This window comes from Callospermophilus lateralis, chromosome 2 (genome assembly GCF_048772815.1).
Source record: "Callospermophilus lateralis isolate mCalLat2 chromosome 2, mCalLat2.hap1, whole genome shotgun sequence".
Classification (NCBI taxonomy): domain Eukaryota; kingdom Metazoa; phylum Chordata; class Mammalia; order Rodentia; family Sciuridae; genus Callospermophilus; species Callospermophilus lateralis.
In genome coordinates, this window is record NC_135306.1 from 53757144 (window position 1) to 53774733 (window position 17590).

The 17590-nt window shown below is 35.3% G+C and overlaps 1 protein-coding gene across 1 annotated transcript in view; it reads left to right on the plus strand.

The window, feature by feature from the left end:
* The window catches only part of Ttc39b (tetratricopeptide repeat domain 39B), a 131312-nt gene that overhangs the window by 92086 nt on the left and 21636 nt on the right, over nt 1–17590 (plus strand). The window contains exons 7-14 of the mRNA XM_076845961.2: nt 5848–5915; nt 8809–8873; nt 11782–11887; nt 13229–13294; nt 14831–14939; nt 15492–15559; nt 15650–15709; nt 17134–17295. Of these exons, the coding sequence (XP_076702076.2) occupies nt 5848–5915; nt 8809–8873; nt 11782–11887; nt 13229–13294; nt 14831–14939; nt 15492–15559; nt 15650–15709; nt 17134–17295 (704 nt within the window). The remainder of the gene's footprint in view (nt 1–5847; nt 5916–8808; nt 8874–11781; nt 11888–13228; nt 13295–14830; nt 14940–15491; nt 15560–15649; nt 15710–17133; nt 17296–17590) is intronic.

Genomic DNA, 17590 nt, shown 5'->3' on the forward strand with positions numbered 1-17590 from the left:
AATGCAAATCAAAACCACCCTAAGATACCATCTTACCCCAGTAGGATTGGCAGCCATTATGAAGTCAAACAACAAGTGCTGGCGAGGATGTGGGGAAAAGGGTACACTTGTACATTGCTGGTGGGACTGCAAATTGGTGCAGCCAATTTGGAAAGCAGTATGGAGATTTCTTTTAAAGCTGGGAATGGAACCACCATTTGACCCAGCTATTCCCCTACTCGGTCTATTCCCTAAAGACCTAAAAAGAGCACACTATAGGGACACTGCTACATCCATGTTCATAGCAGCACAATTAATAATAGCAAGACTGTGGAACCAACCTAGATGCCCTTCAATAGACGAATGGATAAAAAAATGTGGCATTATACACAATGGAGTATTACTCTGCATTAAAAAATGACAAAATCGTAGAATTTGGAGGGAAATGGATGGCATTAGAGCAGATTATGCTAAGTGAAGCTAGCCAATCCCTTAAAAACAAATGCCAAATGTCTTCTTTGATATAAGGAGAGTAACTAAGAACAGAGTAGGGACGAAGAGCATGAGAAGAAGATTAACATTAAACAGGGATGAGAGGTAGGAGGGAAAGGGAGAGAGAAGGGAAATTGCATGTAAATGGAAGGAGACCCTCAGGGGTATACAAAATTACATACAAGAGGAAGTGAGGGGAAAGGGGGAAAAATATAAGGGGGAGAAATGAATTACAGTAGAGAGGGTAGAGAGAGAAGAGGGGAGGGGAGGGGGGAGAGGGGGATAGTAGAGGATAGGAAAGGCAGCAGAATACAACAGACACTAGTATGGCAATATGTAAATCAATAGATGTGCAACTGATGTGATTCTGCAATCTGTATACGGGGTAAAAATGAGAGTTCATATCCCACTTGAATCAAAGTGTGAAATATGATATATCAAGAACTATGTAATGTTTTGAACAACCAACAATAAAAATTAATTAAAAAAAAAAAGAAAATAGGAAAATTGGAAAAAAAAAGTGGCAGGATACAAAATCAACACGCATAAATCAAAGGCATTCCTGTATATCAGCGATAAATCTTCTGAACTGGAAATGAGGAAAACCACTCCATTCACAGTATCCTCAAAAAAAATAAAATACTTGGGAATCAACCTAACAAAAGAGGTGAAAGATTTATACAATGAAAACTACAGAACCCTAAAGAGAGAAACAGAAGAAGATCTTAGAAGATGGAAAAATATACCCTCTTCATGGATAGGCAGAACTAACATCATCAAAATGGCGATATTACCAAAAGTTCTCTATAGGTTCAATGCAATGCCAATTAAAATCCCAACGGCATTTCTTGTGGAAATAGATAAAGCAATCATGAAATTCATATGGAAAAATAAAAGACCCAGAATAGCAAAAGCAATTCTAAGTAGGAAGTGTGAATCAGGAGGTGTAGCGATACCAGATTTCAAACTGTACTACAAAGCAATAGTAACAAAAACAGCATGGTACTGGTACCAAAACAGACTGGTGGACCAATGGTATAGAATAGAGGACACAGAAACCAATCCACAAAATTACAATTATCTTATATTCGATAAAGGGGCTAAAAGCATGCAATGGAGGAAGGATAGCATCTTCAACAAATGGTGCTGGGAAAACTGGAAATCCCTATGCAACAAAATGAAACTGAATCCCTTTCTCTCGCCATGCACAAAAGTTAACTCAAAATGGATCAAGGACCTTGATATCAAATCAGAGACTCTGCGTCTGATAGAAGAAAAAGTTGGCTCCGATCTACATATTGTGGGGTCGGGCTCCAAATTCCTTAATAGGACACCCATAGCACAAGAGTTAATAACAAGAATCAACAAATGGGACTTACTTAAACTAAAAAGTTTTTTCTCAGCAAGAGAAACAATAAGAGAGGTAAACAGGGAGCCTACATCATGGGAACAAATTTTTACTCCTCACACTTCAGATAGAGCCCTAATATCCAGAGTATACAAAGAACTCAAAAAATTAAACAATAAGAAAACAAATAACCCAATCAACAAATGGGCCAAAGACATGAACAGACACTTCTCAGAGGAGGACATACAATCAATCAACAAGTACATGAAAAAATGCTCACCATCTCTAGCAGTCAGAGAAATGCAAATCAAAACCACCCTAATATACCATCTCACTCCAGTAAGATTGGCAGCCATTATGAAGTCAAACAACAACAAGTGCTGGCGAGGATGTGGGGAAAAGGGTACTCTTGTACATTGCTGGTGGGACTGCAAATTGGTGCAGCCAATATGGAAAGCAGTATGGAGATTCCTGGGAAAGCTGGGAATGGAACCACCATTTGACCTAGCTATTGCCCTTCTCGGACTATTCCCTGAAGACCGAGCGTACTACAGGGATACTGCCACATCGATGTTCATAGCAGCACAATTCACAATAGCTAGACTGTGGAACCAACCTCGATGCCCCTCAATAGATGAATGGATAAAAAAAATGTGGCATTTATACACAATGGAGTACTACGCAGCACTAAGAAATGACAAAATCATGGAATTTGCAGGGAAATGGATGGCATTAGAGCAGATTATGCTAAGTGAAGCTAGCCAATCCCTAAAAAACAAATGCCAAATGTCTTCTTTGATATAATGAGAGCAACTAAGAACAGAGCAGGGAGGAAGAACAGGAGGAAAAGATTAACATTAAACAGAGTCATGAGGTCGGAGGGAAAGGGAGAGAAAAGGGAAATTGCATGGAAATGAAAGGAGACCCTCATTGTTATACAAAATTACATATAAGAGGTTGTGAGGGGAATGGGAAAAAAATAAGGAGAGAAATGAATTACAGTAGATGGGGTAGAGAGAGAAGATGGGAGGGGAGGGGAGGGGGGATAGTAGAGGATAGGAAAGGTAGCAGAATACAACAGTTACAATTATGGCATTATGTAAAAATGTGGATATGTAACCGATGTGATTCTGCAATCTTTGTAATGTTTTGAATAACCAATAAAAAAACAAAAACAAAAACATTCATATAAAAAAAATGTAAACAAGAGCCCTATTAAAATTTAGGTTTCTAAAAAAAATAATATGATAATAACCATTAAAAAATACTTTCTATGTTCCAAACATTAACCAATCTATTCCATGTAACCTCCTCATTAAACTAGGAGCTAATGTTTGGAGAGATTGGATAGGTGGTCTAGGTCACCCACCTTTCAGAGCAGGGTTTAAAGCTGATGTGCCTTTCCTGGTAGCCCAGCTTTCTCTGTTATAACCATACTTGTTCCTGTAGATAGCTAAAAAAATGGGTGAGGAAAATGTGGGATCACTCCTGTGTTAAACATCTTAAAAACAGATGTTACTCTGTTCTTATTCTTTTATAATATCTTTGGATAGTGCACTTCAGGAAGTCTGGAGTAAGGTAGAAAACTTTGGCTAATTATAAAAATTGTATAGACTGTGGCTATAGTCTATTCTGAAATATAGACTTTATACCTAAAAGCTGTACTTGGCTAACATTTCAGTGCACCATGAATTTATTTCCTTCAGTGGCCTAAGGGTTTTATAATTCAGTGGCATTCTACTAGTGCCTATTTATAAGTGCCCAATACTAATTTTGAGAACCAGGGAACTGCCCTATGTAAATCATCCACAGTAAAGGAAGAAATAAGACTTGTATAAATTAAGTTGCTTTTTTCTTCCCAGTGAGCTTGGCTGTCACTACAACCCAGACAGACTTTGTGTTCAAGAGAGCATGTCAAAACATTGTCGTTTTAGTATGTGATTTGTTTTCCCTCTTGGTAATTTTCATTTACATCGTTGAGTGTCTGGTTGTCTGCAGGAATGAGTATATTTCATTAAACTTTTCATGGGCTTAATGTGGAACACACCTGCTCTTCTCTCATGGCTGGCGGATTGTGCTGAACGGGTTTCAAATTGACTTTAAAAAGAGATATTTAAATGCAATGTCTAGGATGTGAGCTATAATATGAAGAATACTTACATGTGGAATATAGAATTGGAATTCTCATGCCTTTTTCTCTTTGCTTTCTTGTTACATCTTTTATGTTGCTCTTGGATTTGTCCATTGTTAACCTAATCATAATCCATTCACTCTTCTGTTCATATCTTTTCAAGGACTCATGGTTACCTACTGAATCCAGGGCAGACTGTGACAGTCAAGGTCATCCATAGTTTAACTCCTACTTACCTTTCCAGTCTCATTGCTCTCTCTTCCTTGACTGCACACCACATGGTACAGCCAAAGGTGGCCTGGGCTTTTCTTGCTCTATGCCTTTTTTCCTGCTGATCCCCTCTGCGCATGTCCCACACCAGCAATCTGATCCTTAGCACAGCGTTAACAGTCCCTGAAAGTTCTCACTGTGTTATAGACTTAACCTAGGAAGAGGATATTTTTGTGACTCTAAAAATAAAAGTTATCAGTTTTTATCCCGCTGAAACACTGAAAAAATCAAGAGGCACATTTTTAGGGAAGGTGTTCTAAAGAACTGCAGCTCTGATTATTGATCCTGATGGGATACACACAGACAGGTATAGGTCCCCAAATACTGCCTGTTGTGGGTTTGGACCTGTCTGTGTGCTGTTGGGGATCTTAGTTGCTTATTTACTTCTTCATAAATTGCACATTTGGAATATGAGCATAGCAAGAAGTTGAACTCATATGAAAGAGCCAATGGGTTGTGTGTGTGTGTGTAATTGAAAGATGACACATATTCTTATCTAGTTTGATCAATAGCATTTACAATTATACAGACATATACCCTATTTTTCCATCACTTACTTGTCATAAAAATGCTTTCTGCTTTCTAAGTTTTTACCAAAATGTACATTTGTCAAAGACAGTAATCTTAGTGCAAGTAACTAACATTTATCAAGTGCTTACTGTGTATAGTGAACTCTACATGCAGTGCCTCATTTAATCCTTTACCTATGAAATAGAGACATTAGAGGATTTTATAAATGAGGCAACCAACAGAGAAAGAAAGGCTACCTTGCACAAGGTTCTATAGCTAGAACATGGCAAAGCCTTTTCTCCAAACTCAAGTACTTAAATAACATACTGATTTGCAATCCACGGAGAAGGCAGGAATCTGCTGAGTGTGTTTAAGCAAACATGCAAGATTTGTCTCCCTAATCTCTGCAAGTATAATAGATTATTTAAGAAGATAAGGAATGTGTTTTGGGGGCATTCCACATATCCCTAGGACATACATAGCCTCCACAACCCCCTTTTGCAAGGCATCTTGTTTTTGTGCTGGATATCTAATGATAAAGTTACCCTAAAACTGGAATAGTCCTGACTCTCTTTAGATCAAGTTTGATTTGTGTGCAGAACCCTGACCTGAGTGCGTTTTCAGAGAGCTCTGGAGAATTGATGCATTCACTTCAGGTTAATAATGTTTCTAGTCATTGTCATGATTATCATACCTTCATATTTTAGGAGTTTATAAATTTCATATAGTTTTTTTTTCAAACTTTACAACTGTGTTGAGCTTTAATGTTACTGTTAAGTTAAAGAATTGTCTTTTTTTTTTTTTTTTTTTTCTTTTTAAAGACTTAAATATTGGTTCTCCTTATGAGCCAAGTTTGGGTTTTGGACATCAAATGTGGACTCCTGTTGTGTTTGAATGGGGCCAATGATGACTTCCCTGAACTTTGCATACATTCCAGAGGAATGTTGCTGAATCAGCACTAATAATGGGCTAATGTATCCCTTTTATGGAAGAACAAAAGCAATCTAGGTGTTAGTGTCTCTTGGGATCATTTATTTATCAGTCTTTTCTGAATATCTATGGAAATTACTGTGGACTTGGGATTTTTCTTAACATATTTTTATTTATTTTTTAATAGAGGAGATGCATGCTGAGATCTGTTATGCTGAGTGTCTTCTACAGAAAGCAGCACTCACCTTTGTGCAGGTAATAAATGTCTGTCTTAGAATTGGTATTGGCTGAGAAGCCTGCTAATACTACATAAAAAATGTGACTCAGTCAAGTGTTGTCTTACAGTGTTAATGAAAAATATTTGTTATTCTGATAAAATTTGGCTGTAAAAAACCTCCAGACAACTTTTTATCTACTGAAATGTACTTCAGAGTCTATTTTGAGTTTTTCAGTCTAATGGGACTGACTGCCTTATAAAGAAATGCCTTATAAAGGCCACACCTAGTTTCAGACTGCTTTTCCATGTGAAAACAGAGATTATTCCATTTTGTACTTTCTTATGGTAGAGGGCCTCCCACCAAAGTGGCCCAGGCAGAGGAAGGCCCCTTATTCCTAGTGGCCCTTCTGCCTTCCCTCCTCTCAGGGTTTTGCATGTGCTAGGCGATTGCTGGACCACTGAACTGCATCTCCAGCCTGGCCATTCCTTTCTTGCTTCAGTGAAGCTCCATCATGCATATATCAATAACCACATTTTTTGTGGATACTTCAAATATTATTTTTCCCCACTTTCTATTCTTAGTCCCCTTTCTTTTAGTTCTTCCTTCTGAAAGAAAAGTTTTAAAGTTACTAAATAAAACAATGAATCTTTTTCTCATGAGGCACTTTAATTTCACCTCTAAGAACTGTTATCGTTGGTATTTTGCCTATCTCTGTATTTTCCAGTACTTCCAAAAAATTATATTTGCACATGGAAGCCTCTAAGGTGATGGTGAAGGCTATAGGGGTGGGGTCAGGAGTATAAGGAGAGACAGAAAGAAACTCAACTATAAAATGATAAATCTTCCATTCTAAAATCTTTTGTATTTGTTTGAGAATTGCTTCTCTCTTTTTCTGGAAGTTGACCTCTTAGGTTAGATTTTGGTTTAGTAAAAGTGAATCAGTGTGGTATTTTCTAAAACCCTGTACATTACAAAGTCTGGTTAATAACAACAATTTTACTATCTCAGTAAACAATATGAAGCTATCCACAGAGGCCCCTGTTTTTTTCTGATGTGTTTTCCAATGGGGATCAGACAGTTGAATATGGGATTTGAAAACTTATTTTATATTTGGGGAGTTAAAATTTAATAGCTGGAAAATGTACATGATTTTCCACTCTTCCTTGTGCCTCACTTTCATATTCATGCTGCTTTTGCCTTTTAAAGATTGCTTGGCTACATCTCTTCTTTATTATGACTCTCATTGTTGTAGTGGAGTTGCTCATCAGCTCTTGCCTGAACTGTGCAGCAATCTAGTGACTATCTCTAATTTCCATTTACCTCCCACTCATTCTTCACTCTGTCACTGAGTATATTTTAAACAATGAAGACTCTGACCTTGCCTTTTCTCTGTTTCAGCATTTAATCACTCTTACTGACCATGGCAGTGTCCTCTATCAGAATATCACAAGTTGGGAAGGTGTTTCTCCCCTAAATCCAGACTCCCTGCCTTCAGGTGTTACTGATAGGCATGTTGCATACTTGAGTGGCATGAGGGGAGAGGTAGCTTTCCTCCTTCTTGACCTCTGCTTTCCTCAGCAGTGCTGGTGTATGTATGCACAGGTGGCCACGCACATCATGACTTTTAATGCTTCTTGGCTTTTCTCTTTCAGTTTTCCTTTGTTTGAAAGTTCACATTTGCTTTGCCTTTCTTCACCTGGCCACTTCCAATTTTTTTTTTTTTTTTTTTTTTTTTTTAACTTTAAGCACTGATACTTCAAGAGTGTTTTCTGGCCTTCCACATATCTCCATTTTGTGCTTTCATGAGAAGCTGTGCATGCCTTCATCTCTGTTTTTGCATTCAGGTGCCTGGTATAACACAGACACTCAGTAAATATTTGATGAACTGTGAAATGAAATACTCTTATGTCAGATTTTAATCTAACCCAGGAAATGCTTTTCTGACTAGTGTTAGAACTTATATAATTATAGGATTCCTTAAAATAATGTGATAAACATTTAAATTGCATAGTGAATTTTGTATCTACTGATTCTTATGACATTTGGAATATTAAATATTTCAGTAGCGAATGAAATTAGTGAACTGAGTTTATCTTTTGCTTCAGAAGGATGCTTAAGATATACAAGAAGTAAATATCAGAGCATTTTTCTGATATCAATAGATTAGAGAAACTTTCTCCCTGGAAATGTGAAGCATGGCACTGTCTCTATTAGTACCATCTATTAAAGTAACCTTCTTCCAGTGGTTATTTAATATGATTTATTAAGAGACTGTCTTAGAATGCTGACCTTGAAAATGCTATTCATCTAGGCTAATTGCCACAATTGTATTGCTCAATGACCATCAGGCAAAAAAAAAATAAAGTGATGCTACCCTCCATTTCCTCAAAACAAAATTGCACATTAGTGATAGCCACTTCAGAATCCAGACCAGTTATTTTGGTCTAGAAATGTGTATGAATGAAATTCACAATGTTAAACAGGCTCTGCCAGCTCAAGTACCCTGTGAAAGAGGAAACATAGTTCCATTTACTGGATATGATGGATGAGAAAATTTGGCCTTAAAACAGACACTTTAAATCAATTATTTTGAATTTGAATGAAACCAAAAGACATTGCTCAGTAAATGATGATATTTATTAAAGTAAGTTTGGACTAAATTTGGCCCTTAATTGGTGAGGATTTGTTCCTTAGAAATATAAAGTGATGCAAGGATTTAAAAAATACTTTCATTGTTTTCTAACTTGTAAGAAAAAAGATACATTACAAAAAGATACATTCCAAATGTTAAGCAAGAAGAATGTGTTAATTTCAATACTGTGTCCTCAAAAAGATAGTATTTTCCCCCCTAGTTACACAAATATGCAAGTGTTGGAACAATTTAAAATTTTTTGCTAAGTGATATATTTATTTAATTGAATTATTTTCAGGATGAAAATATGATCAACTTCATCAAAGGTGGACTCAAAATTAGAACAAGTTACCAAATATATAAGTAAGTTTAAAAAGCAAAACATGACTTTTAAATGATTTTTGTGCTTACATTACTTTGTTTTTCAAAATTCTCATAAACTTAATATGATAAGTTTAAAAAATTTTTAGTATTGGTAAAAATGCACTTGATTTTTGGTTGAGTATGTTTTCAGTGCCATAAGGCAATAGAATTTAAGTTTAAATAAAAATTTAAGAGCAAAACAGCAGGAAAGAAAGTGACTGTTATGATTTCTGCTCAGATAATCCTAGTTTCTCACTCCTAAGGATAACTTATAAATTTCAAATAACAGGTATGTCTTTGGTCCAGACTCTAGAGCAACTCTGCCCCCTAGAATTGCTGTGGATAAAAATGTTCAATTTAGGTGGCTCATAGAGTTGTTCATGTCTTCTGTATACTTACTGATTTTTATCTAGTTTTTCTACCAGCTCATGAGACTGTTGATGTTTCCAACTTGGAATGTGGAGTCATCCATTTCTCCCTTCAGTTCTATCCGTATTTGCTGTAGATATTTAGGACCTCTGGTAGGCTCATGTATATTTATAATTGTTCTGTTTCCCGAATGAATTAGCTTTTTTAAAATTATAAAATGTCCCAATTTAGCTCTCGTAGTATTCCTTGTCTTAAAATATATTTTTATAATATTAATATAGCCAATCATGCTTTTTTATAAGTCTTTGTACGATATATATATATATATATATATATATATATATATATATATATATATATTTACTTTAAATCTACCCTTGTTTATATGTTTAAGTTGCATTTCTTGTAAATGCACATAATTGGATGATTGATATTGTGACTGCCATTTTGCCTTTTTTTCTTTGTCTCACCTATTTACCCCCCCTTTTCTTGTCTGATTTTGCTTGAACAAAAAAATTTAAAAATTCCACGTAATCCTTGTCTTCTTAGTTACATCTCAGATTTGTTTCAGAAGTTGCTATGGTGATTATAATCTCCTTTTAACCTTATCACAGTCAATTTAGAGTTAATATTGTATCATTGCATATAAAGTAGAAGAACTTTGTAGAAGTACAGTTTCATTTCCCACTTGCTATCCTTTGTAATGTTCTTTTTTAAAAATTATTTATTTGTTCTTTTTAGTTATGCATGACAGTAGAATGTATTTTGACATATCATACATACATGGAGTATAACTTCCCATTTCATGGTTGAATATGATGTGGAGTTATGCTGGTTGTGTATTCATATAAGAACATAGGAAAGTTAATTCCAATTCATTGTACTGTCTTTCCCATTCCCGTCCCTTCTCCCTTCCCCATCTGATTTGGAGATACTCCCTTTCCCACCCTGCCCATGTGAGTTAGCATCCACATATCAGAGAAAACATTCAGCCTTTGGTTTTGTGGGATTGGCTTATTTTACTTAACATCCATTTACTGGCAAATGCCATCATTTCATTCTCCTTGTTGGCTGGGTAATATTCTGTTTTGTGTATGTACCACATTTTTTAAATCCATTCGTCTGTCGAAGGGCATCTAGGTTGGTACCACAGCTTAGCTATTGGTAATTGACCTGACATTGATGTGGCCATGTCAATATAGTATTCAGATTTTAAGTTTTTCGATATATACCGAGGAATGGGATAACTGGGTCAAATGGTGGTTCCATTCTGTGTTTTCTAAGGAATCTCCGTACTGCTTTCCATAGTGTTTTTCCATAATTTGCAGTCCCACAAGCAATATGAGTTTACCTTTTCCCCCACATGTTCGTCAACATTTGTTGTTACTTGTATTCTTGATATTTGCAATTCTGACTGGAATGAGATGAAATCTCAGTGTAGTTTTAATTTGCACTTCTCTTGCAATATTCTTATGATATATAGTACAGTTATGTATGATAGAAGCCCCCCCACCACCAGTACCATGGCAGACTTAAGCCTTAAATAGTTTGGTGTTGTCTTCTCTCTTTACTCAAAAAATTACCATTTTTAGTATAATTCATTCATTTCTGTTTATTTTCAGACTGAAAAACTTCCTTTAGCATTTCTTGTGTATGTCTGCTTTCAAAAAATTTTCATTTATTTGAAATTGTCTTTCTTTTTCCCTTCATTTTCAAGGATACTTTTGCTAAGTATTTACTATACTGAGTCAACAGGTTTGTTTGTTTATTTCTTTCTTCAGCCTTCTGAAACTACTATCCATTGTATTAAGGTCTTTGTTGTTTGCGATCCGAAGTCAGTTGTCATTTGTACTATCATTCTTCTTATTTAATGTGTCATTTCACCTAGCCTCTTTGAAGACTATTTTGTGTTTTGAGTCTCAGCACTTTGACTATGATATGCCAAAGTATGATTCTGAGAGATCTATGGTCAGTATTCCTTCAGTGGTGTGTGTGTGTGTGTGTGTGTGTGTGTGTGTGTGTGTGTGTGTGTATGTTATATATATATATATATATATATATATATATATATATATATATATATATATATAATTTTTTAAAATTTCCCCCCCTCCCCATTACTCTGTCCTTTCCTTCTGGAACTCCTAAATTACATATTAGTCTGCCTGATTTTGTTCAATAGGCTACTGAGGTATTTTTTTAAAAAAGAAATTTTTTTTCCGATTGGACATTATCTCAACATCTGTGTCATTGTAGAGTTAGTTTCTATTGACTGCTTTTTCTTTTGACTATTAAACTTGCTGATGATTGAGCTTCCTTTACTCCTCAAAAGATTGGTCCTGTTAAAAATGGGTTTTTCCTTTTTCCTTAATAATTCTTCACAGATGGCCTTAAGAGAAAATTTAGCATAGCATTATCCATTTAAACATTCTGTGGTATTTTGTCTAATGACATTTATAGTGTGCAAGTGTAAAATTCGATTTAACATTTATTTTAAGTTATGGAATACTTATGCTATAACCTTTTTTCTTCAATCCAGAGAATGTCTTTCTATCCTGCATGTAATTCAGAAGAATAAACTTGAGCAAGAATTCTTCTATGAGTTTGAAGGAGGTGTCAAGCTTGGAACAGGGGCCTTTAACTTGGTAAGGTAATAATTCTATAGAAACCAGTTTTTTATAGAAAACCTAAGGTTTTCATTACCTTCTTGATCGCACTTGGACCTTATTCTTAACTCACACTTGGGTTTAGGGGATAAGTGTCTAAAGTGGGTCCATTTTTGTTTGTTTGTTTTTTTACCCAGTGGGACTTTGGCTACTGTGTGTAGTAAAGCTGTACATGTGTTCAGGGAGGCTTTGGATTGTACAGTGTAAGAGAATCATGCAGCACTCTTAGTGGACTAGTCAGACTTTTAGTAACAAGAAGCTTATAATCTAGTTCCATTTCCACATCAGAAATATTGTTGCTGTAATAATCAATGATGGCTCTGGGATTGAAAATATAAAAGGGAGTGATATAGCTTGACAAATAATTTTTGATGATCTCTAGGGAAATGGAGAGTCTCCAATATATTATTTAGAGAGTTTGAAATATTATGAAGATTTTATTGGAATTCATGAGAACGTGATAAAGAGAATCATATCTATGAGTGTATGGACCACCAGGGACATTTTTTATGAACCTATTGTGCTATGACTAGTAGCTAGAAAAGGAGGCCTGTTCATGTCCATGTACCCACTGGTTATTAAAATCTGCAGCATTCATAGGGGACCCACATATCTTCATATTTTCTGCCTATTTGGAGAAGCCTGTCCACCATCTCTTCCCCAGACATTTTTGCCATCAATTTTCCAATCACGTTCCTTCCAAGCCCCTGAGCTAAACCATTGACCATAGGCCATGAATTAGTACATAGACACATATGACTATTTCTGCTTTCAAGCAAATTGTTTACCAGATGCACTGCCCTGGCTCTGTTTACCAGATTCTCACTACTCACAGGGAGAATTTCCCTTCCTCCCTTACTTCAGGGATGAACCAAAAAGGAGCCGTAGTACTGTAGCTGTTCACTTCCAAGTAGGGTCTGTATGTTGCCCAGAATACAAAAGATTTCTCTTTCTAGGAAAGAAACTTAAGAAGAAATCTTGTCTAGAAAGGGTGCTAAGGAATAAAATTGCTATCATTTTATCACTCCATATAGAAGAAGCTATAAGCCAGTGTTCTTTAGAGAACCACTGAAAGGACAGGCTTTGTTTTCTCCTTCAAAAAAGGATTTTTTTAAGGTTCTTTACTTTAGTAAATGAAATTCATAATTATTATAGTATGTGGTGATTGAGACATATCTAGTGTTTAAACTTGTTTCTAATTTTTCATATTACTGAAACATTAAAAATTTACAAGTTGTTGTAGTTACTGTTTGTGTATAGTTAGATATACTAACATACACAAAAATATATATATGTATGTTTTTCTTTTCCCCCTTACAGATGCTGTCTCTTTTACCTGCAAGGATTATCCGATTATTAGAATTTATTGGATTTTCTGGAAACAGGGTACAAATTTAATTTTATATTAATTTTGACATTATTTATTAACTATGAGAATATTGTAACTTGTCCTTCCAAGTAGCATGAAAATGATCGGCAATTTGTTTGTAGGACAATAAAGAACCATTGGTCTTGATCATGTCTTTTAGGAATTAAGTGTGGATTTTCTGTTGAAAGTTTAAAATCTCATCTTTCTTACCTAGATTCTGGGTTTAAAAATTATGTTTTACTGATATTGCTGCTTGCTGGATCTTTATTACTTCTATGTGGTTAAACTACTTCCTTATTATTTTACTAACCCCAGAGTTATCTTCTGTAAAACAAAGAAATTGGGATAGATTTCCATATCTAATAGCTTATAATTCTGACAGATTAATAGCATGGATTAAATATAGTGGCAATATTTTGGATTTCCATATTTTTTACTAGTTTCACTGTGGAACTAAGTGAGAAAAATTTGCTTTCTGTGAGTTTTATTCATTCAATTTCTGTGTGGTGGTTGTTTCGTAGCAAGTATATAGCATTTATTAATCATAACACTCAGTATGCTATTACAAGAGTTGTCTCTTTGCAAAAACTGTTTCTTTTAGTCAAAGAGCAGGTTTTGAGACATGTAATGAATAAATGAAAGAAAAAACGTTTATTCCACTGTCCATATTCTTCCTAGGCTATTATGTATTTGTGGTGATCTCTTTATGATAGGTTTTGTTTTTATATATATATTTTGACTCGGTACATTTTTATCCTACTCCTTAACCATTCATCTTCCACCTTATTCCTTCAGTAGCTCCGAGTTACCTTCCCCCCCCCCTCCCTCCCTATGATACTGGAACTGACTCCAGGGTCTTTTGCAAGTCTGGCAAGTGCTCTACCACTGAACTACTTCCTCAGCCCCAAGTTCGCCTCTTGAATAAAGTCCAGACTCTAACATGGCTTAAAGGTCCCCATAATCTCAATACTCATGCTGAACTGAACAGTTAGTTGTTCCTTAAACAGGCCCTGAGCTTTCCTGGTTCTGTGCTTCTGCTTGTCTCCGTTTTCAGACATCTTCCACAATGAGCTTCCTCCCAATAATGGAGAGCCTCTCCATTCACTGGATTTGAAATAAATGCCACCCATTCCACAAAGCTTTCCATTAGTCCCCCAACAGGCTCAAGCATTCCTAACTTTCAGAATCATTCATTCGTTCAGGTGTTCATGTGCTGTCTTCCTCAGTTGATGGCAGGGTCTTTGCAGACATACTCACCAGAGTGCTTTGCACTTGAATCTTCAGTATGTTTTAATAAGTATATATTTTTATTAGAGAAATATAGCCTGTTTATGAAGTGAGCACTGCCTTATTCTCTTGCTAAAATCACTTAATACAAAAGAATTCGTGAGATTGTGTTATGCCAGTCAAAATATGAAGTTTGTTTCTAGTTGAGCATTATCACTATTTTAAACTTCTAAAAAAATATCCCACCTTCATGGAGGGCAGAAATAAATTAATTAACATGTGATAGTTTTCATTTATAATCTTTCAATTGTGTTTGATTCACATAGGAGTTGGGCCTCCTGCAGCTTCGGGAAGGTGCATCGGGAAGAAGCATGAGGTCTTCACTGTGCTGCCTAACCATCTTGGCTTTCCACACTTATATCTCCCTCATACTTGGTAAGGTGTAGATTATATTATGCTTAATTGAAAGTTGGTTATCTTTAATCTGAATAAGTAAAAATGTAGAAAAATCAGTTAGTAGTTTCTGCCTGTTTGCTTTTTTTTGAGTAAAGATGGAAAATAGTGACGTTGTCATAGTGACATTTGACAGGGAGTGGGCTCCTTTCTTTCATTGAAGAATTTTCTTTTTCTTCTCAACTAAAATTTCTGCATTAAAGTAATCTATTTAATCATATTTAGATTTATTTTGTGTTAGGTTAATTTTTTGACTAAAATAAATTAATATTGCTATTGAAAGCAGAAATTCCAATTAGGAAATTAGGAATTTAAGATAGCTGCCTCTATTCTCAAGAATTCTTCTGACCCAGAGCTGTCTAAAATAGTCATAGATGACACTTGTCTTTGTTTCTCAGATGTGAAAAATGAGAAAGTAATCATTTTCATTTTTTCCATGAATATATCTCTACTACATGTTAGTGAAATATGGAGAGAGTTATAAATACCTGTTGTGTTTCATGAAGACTAAGGTTTTTCCTGTTGAATTTCTAGGTACAGGAGAAGTGAATGTTGGGGAAGCAGAGAGTCTCCTTGCACCCTTCCTCCAGCAGTTTCCAAACGTATGTTTGGTATTTCAATTGTATGTTTCAACCATAATCAATCAGCCAGCGTTGACTGTTGAACAGTGTGTTTTCTTCCTTTCTGTACAGGGCTCACTCATGTTGTTTTATCATGCCCGAATCGAGTTGCTGAAAGGGAATATCGAAGAGGTAACTTTTTTGGTAGGAGTTGTTTTGGGGAGCTATCTGTGTAGTAGAGTTGCATCACATAGCCATTCTACATAAGTAAATCCAGCTATGTGGACTAGCTAAAAACAAAGAAAAAGACATTTTAATTAAAAGACCAACATTTTAACTTGTGTATATATCCTATTATATATAGTAGGTTACTGAAAGCAACCTTACACATAAAACGCATAAGACAGTTCAGAGTAGAATATACAAAATAACAGGTGGGTAGTCTGAGGCATTTTCAAAAACTTTTGATTGTTATCAATTACTGCATTGTATACATTACCTTTGAAATGTAGGACCTATATAAGATGCAGTTCCATTGTATTGTGTGTGGGCTCTTCATCAAAGGATCTTATTCACAAGTTCCCTGAAGATGTAAGAGCGAGGAGCCTTTTATGTGCATACACACACAAATGAGATCAAACATGTATATTTTTCTGTGATTTTTTTTTTTTCCTGTTTACAATACATCTTGGATCTTTCTCCAGGTCAGTATATATAAATCTCCTTCACTCTTTCTGATGACTTGGTTTCATTTTATGGGATGAATATACTATACTAAAGTCTGCTGTTGGTAGATATTTGTCCACTACAAATAATGCTGTTGACAGCAGCATTGTATGTTCATTTCTGTGCACAAGTATATTGACCTAAACCAGATTCTGATCATTAGAATGGCTAGGTTGGAATATGTTTACATTTTGATCTATCTAGCCAAAACGTCCTCCTTTTTTAAAGGTTCTTACAACTTGAACTCTCATAAAGATATGAGAATGCTTGTTTCCAGTGCTCTTTGTCAAGTCTAGACATTTTCCATCTTCTAAATCTTTGCCAGTGTGATCGTTGATAAATAACAGATCTGATTTTTATGTTTATATTGCCCAGTTTACAAATTTCTTTATATATATGTCATTTGTTTATCTTTTTCTCTGGTTTGCTTGTTTCAATCTTCACCATTTTCCCTGTGAGTCTAATCTTAAAGAATCTTACAAAATTTATGTCTGATAAGGGGTTAGTTAACCTTTTGCCAGGTGTGAGCAGGCATGTCTTCTCCCAGTCTTCCAGTGCCTGGGACTGTGTTTATAGTGTGTTTTGTCCATTGGCAGTTCTACCTTTATTATTGTCAGTCTTCCTTTTAAAGGACTTAGATATTATATATCTGGAAAGGAGCTTCCCCACTCCCACATTATAAAATGCCAGGGTCCCTCACAAAGTTACATGAAAAGACAGAACTTAACTGTATTATTGCATGTAAGCAGAGAATCATATTTATCATATTGAGTGGTTTAATAAGTGATAATTTTGTTCTTTTTGTACAAAGTGTTTTATGTATTTTTCCATTAGGTTATTATCTCCTTATCTAATATCTGGATGATCAGCTTTATGCAATTGACTTATAGGCACAAGAGATATTTCGAAAATGCATTTCAGTTCAAGAAGAATGGAAACAGTTTCACCATCTCTGTTACTGGGAGCTAATGTGGATTTATGTATTCCAACAAAACTGGATGCAGGCGTATTACTATTCAGATCTGCTTTGCAAAGAGAGTAAATGGTCCAAGGTAAGTGTAGTGCTTTCATTTGCTTATAAATGTCAGGATGAATTTTACTTAGGATTGTTTGTTCAGCAGTTTGACATTGAGGGAATGTGCATTAAGTATCTAGTACTTAGCGCTATCATCAGTATTATGCACTTTAAAAGCCATACAAAGAGTTCTAACAAAGAGATTTTACTCTTTAAGAAGAACTGCACTTATATTTAAAGTTAGTACGTATCAATACTGTAATCTTGATAATTTTTTGGTAGATTTTCCAGTTTCCTGATGGCCAGGCTTTTCATAATAATTAAAATAAATT